Source organism: Haliotis asinina, chromosome 15, assembly GCF_037392515.1.
Source record: "Haliotis asinina isolate JCU_RB_2024 chromosome 15, JCU_Hal_asi_v2, whole genome shotgun sequence".
Lineage (NCBI taxonomy): Eukaryota > Metazoa > Mollusca > Gastropoda > Lepetellida > Haliotidae > Haliotis > Haliotis asinina.
The window spans coordinates 48,275,547-48,279,689 of record NC_090294.1 but is presented as its reverse complement, the minus strand read 5'-3'; the positions used below and the strand labels follow the sequence as shown (position 1 = coordinate 48,279,689).

Sequence of the window (4,143 nt, the reverse complement as noted above, 5' to 3'; positions counted from 1 at the left end):
GCTTCTACCAGTTTCAACTGTTTAAGCTACATACAATGCAGTTATCCACATCAGTCTTTACCACGTTATCTTTTGTCACTGGAAATCAGTCAGATTGTATAAATCCATGCTCATGACTGGGCTCATAAATCCATGCTCATGAAGAATTTCATTATCTGCCAGAGTTAAAAGATACATAAAAACTGACAGGTTAACATTGACATTTCCACTGAATTCTATCGGGTACCCATGCAATAAAACTAGAACACTCTCATCAATTCTTATCAACATGAACATGATGGGACAGTTCTTTTGACGCACACATTTCAATTATCTCTTAGCACATCTACAGATATATATGCATCTATGTAATGATATAAACATCTGTCTTTCATTTCCACTTCGTCTCGCATTAGGTGGCAGGTGTAAGAGCAAAATGCAGAATTGCATACCCTTGTTTATATTAGGGTCTGCTAATTGCGTTTATTGGAAGCAACTTTACTCAAGTCAGGATACTTTACCAGCAGGGTTCTCTTGAATTCAGGCAGCATACAAGTTAGCATGCAAAGACTTTGGGTGTCAGGAGTTGTCGGTTGGACGGAGCATTCTGACATCTGGTGTCATCTTTCATGACTATTTTGCCTACTTCGAATAATAATCCTATGTCAGCAGATTATCGAGAGTAGTTGATCCTTGGCGTTTATGCATTGTGTTACTTTCAGTTTGTGTCGAGGGGTGCGTTGGTGAGTTCTTCCTTCTAAGTTTCATTTAGTTAGTCAGCAACATAGTTTAACCAACGTTTTTTGAGCACATGACTTGGCTTAAGTTCCAGTAAAATCAACATGATGAAGATGCTTCTCGTCGTCATTTGCTGCATCGTCTCTGCTGCCGCTGTGCCCATGTATGGACATTACGGCATGTACGGTCATGGAGGCTTGGGCTATGGAATGATGGGATACCCAGGGTATGGACTCGGGGGTCACATGGGGCTGGGATACGGAGGATGGGGCCTCGCAGGACTTGGTTATGGAGGACTTGGCTTTGGAGGACATGGTTATGGAGGACTTGGTTTCGCTGGAATGCCGGGAATTTTGGGTGGATACCCAGGAATCACTGGAATCGGTAAGGCGTTGTACACCCCTGAATACATTTTATCTGCATGTATCTGTATTCCTATCGCACTTCATAGCGACTTTAATAATAGTAGCAAGTTTATAGAGATTATTATTCATGCATGCCATATTGATTTTACGAAAGGAGTGTCAAAATTTTGTCAAGATGGTTGGAGTTCCCAAGCGAGAGCTAGTGTACTAAATTAATTCTTACACAAATATTGTGGTATCACTATGATTGTGTTATAACGTTTTTATTCCCCATTATTTATTTAGAATTGTTTTGAGCTCACCTTTCGAAACATATAAATTTACATATCTGGGCCCCGTTTCACAAAGCTCTCGTAAGCCTAAGATCTCGTAACTTTTCTCGTAACATTCGTATCTCCTATACTGTAACATAGGAAGTAGCAATGCTACGAGAAAAGTTACGAGACCTTAGGCTTACGAGAACTTTGTGAAAGGGGCCCCAGGACCGTTCTCGAAAACAATTGTGAGATGACGTCATAGTATGTCCAGTGTGACGTTATTTCGACATTACGTCACAGCAGTATTTGATTGACGTCATCAATGTGCGCGACGTGACATGTGCACTGGTCAGGAGGGGGACACGGGTTGGCGTACGTTTATGTACATCAACAAGCATTGAGCGTACATCAACTCATGGGCTCCGACGCACTAGAGAACAACGTATTTATCTTACACAACACAACACAACACAACACCTCAATGTTGATTTTGAACTGTTTGAAGCACTGATATTTGATTGTAATATGGAGTTAGGCAGGAGTACAAACAATATTAACACGAAGTACCGGGCGAATTCCCACATTTCGGCACTACTAAAGATAATTTGACCTTAGTATATTACATCATTTTACACGCAGAAATTCATTCACAATTACGTTGGTTCTTGGGGTACGGTCCTGCTATCTACATGATGAATGTGTGAGTGAGCTGTGGTTACGCATTTCCAACAGTAGAAGCACGGTGCAGACAAACAAGACTTATGTAAGAATCTAGATGTGTTGTCTTTTTCAAGTCATGCATCCTATTATCTTTGTATCTCTCTCCAGGATATTGATGACCATCAGATACACTTCAATGACGGACTCACAACGTGTGGACTTAGATATCATCAAAGAAGAACAATTTCATCTAGATACTGTGAACATATACTGAAAATAAACCTTCAGATCTCATATCAGTGGTTTTGTAGTTTTACTCTCTGAATGTATGTTACACATGTGAGTGAGTGAGTGAGTGAAACTTTCCAGACCAAGTCTGTACTAAACCCAGACTATCACTATCAAAAGATGGCGGTACAAGGTGATACACTAGTATTGTCAGTCACAAACACATGCAAAGGCAAGTCAATTGCGCTCACCATGCATATCACGTGACATATTGGGAAAGCAGGCTGTCAGAGGGCCGAAATGAGGCATGGTCATAGATGTGAACACGGTATAGTATACAGAAAATAACCAGTCTCGATTTCACGGAGAATGGTGCAGTGTCAGTTATGCTACTTAATCTCTCCAAACAGATGTTCATGAAAATAGCGTTGTTCCTTCCCCCAAAGCAATCCTTACACGCACAGTTTACGTAAAACGATATTTGTCTGTTGCCTTACACGTTATTACAAACCTTTAAATACGCTTGGCCAACAATTCAGCGAGGCAAATCAAAATTTAAAAAATAAAATAAAAAATAAAATAAAAAAGTACTCCAAGCTGCAAGGAAGGGCCCTGTTACCGCAATCCGAAAGTGTATAATAGTCATGCAAAGAATATACAAACAAAACAATGACCTTGCATATTCCCGTCCGGTCCAGCTTGAATATTATTTCATTACTGCGCGTTCAGGATTAGCTGGCAAACCGTTTGGCGACAGATGGGCTGGACAAACTCAGAGGTGGAGTGTGTTATGTCACGTTGTGACTGAGGTCACGTCTAGTCTCGTCTGACATACACGTACAATGTAGAAAATGTTTAAATCTAATTGAATCTTGGGCTTAAAGTGGATGCATGCACTGGATTTAACAGCGCAAGCTGGCAAACAAGCAACACCCTCGACATAGCGATGCTACGCAATCCCATCTGCGTCGCGCCTTTGTATTCTACAATACCCCTGACAAAACTTTTCTTGATTTTGCAGCGGTGTTCCCATTGGTGTGCGGGAAACTTTCGATCCTAGGTTCGAATGTTATTGATTTTGTCGTCAACATCACATGCGGCCTATTCGTTTCAACAAACTGATAAACTTCTTAACATCGAGATTTCGGTGTCATGAGAACCGATAATGCATTTACAGAGCAGTGAGTGAGGGAGTGAGGGAGTGAGTGGGTGAGTGAGTGAGTGAATGAGTGAGTGAGTGGGTGTGAGTGAGGGAGGGAGAGAGAGAAGGAGCGAGCGGAGAGGATAGCTCTTCATGATGATAGCATATGGATTTAGAAAAAACAAATATTTATGTGTTATGAATTTTGTGCGCACACACCATTTGCAATCAAGTGTTTTCCGTGACGTGCACGCGAACATGGTTGGGGTAAACTTACAGTGACACGTGTCAGGGCATTGTTGTACATTTCAGTGGTAAAAACACTCTCAAGTTGAGACGGATTCATCCGATGTTAACGTGTTTAACTTTTCATAAAAAATGACGTGGACAGTAAGGGTGAAAACAGCAATACTTTTGACACTTTGTTTTTGAATATTCTTTACTAATATGAGCAGACTCGCACAACTAGGCATGGCACAGACCAACACAAAAAACCAAAACAAATAAAAAAAACCCAAAGACACAAAGACGGGGAATTTAGCTGAAATAATAATTTCGGAATAATCTATTTTTAATCAACTCTCAGTTCATCAAAATAACAACGATAGTTAGCGAGCTGTGCAACTACCCATGTTACACCCTCCAAAATGAATTGGGGCAAGGACAATTTTAATGCACTGTGAGTTCTGTAACTTTTTATGTGTGTTGACATCAATATGACCGAATCTGCCGTGAATGTAGCAGGATAAGTCAGTGCACTAAGGTTCCCACAAAT

At 40.7% G+C, this 4,143-nt stretch overlaps 1 protein-coding gene across 1 annotated transcript; it reads left to right on the top strand.

The window, feature by feature from the left end:
• The first annotated feature begins 821 nt into the window (after positions 1 to 821).
• Positions 822 to 2,175, top strand: LOC137265066 (keratin-associated protein 19-9b-like). Its single transcript, XM_067800385.1, has 2 exons — positions 822 to 1,101; positions 2,168 to 2,175. The coding sequence occupies exons 1-2, from the start codon at positions 822 to 824 to the stop codon at positions 2,173 to 2,175; spliced, it is 288 nt and encodes a 95-aa protein (XP_067656486.1).
• The last annotated feature ends 1,968 nt before the right edge of the window (positions 2,176 to 4,143 follow it).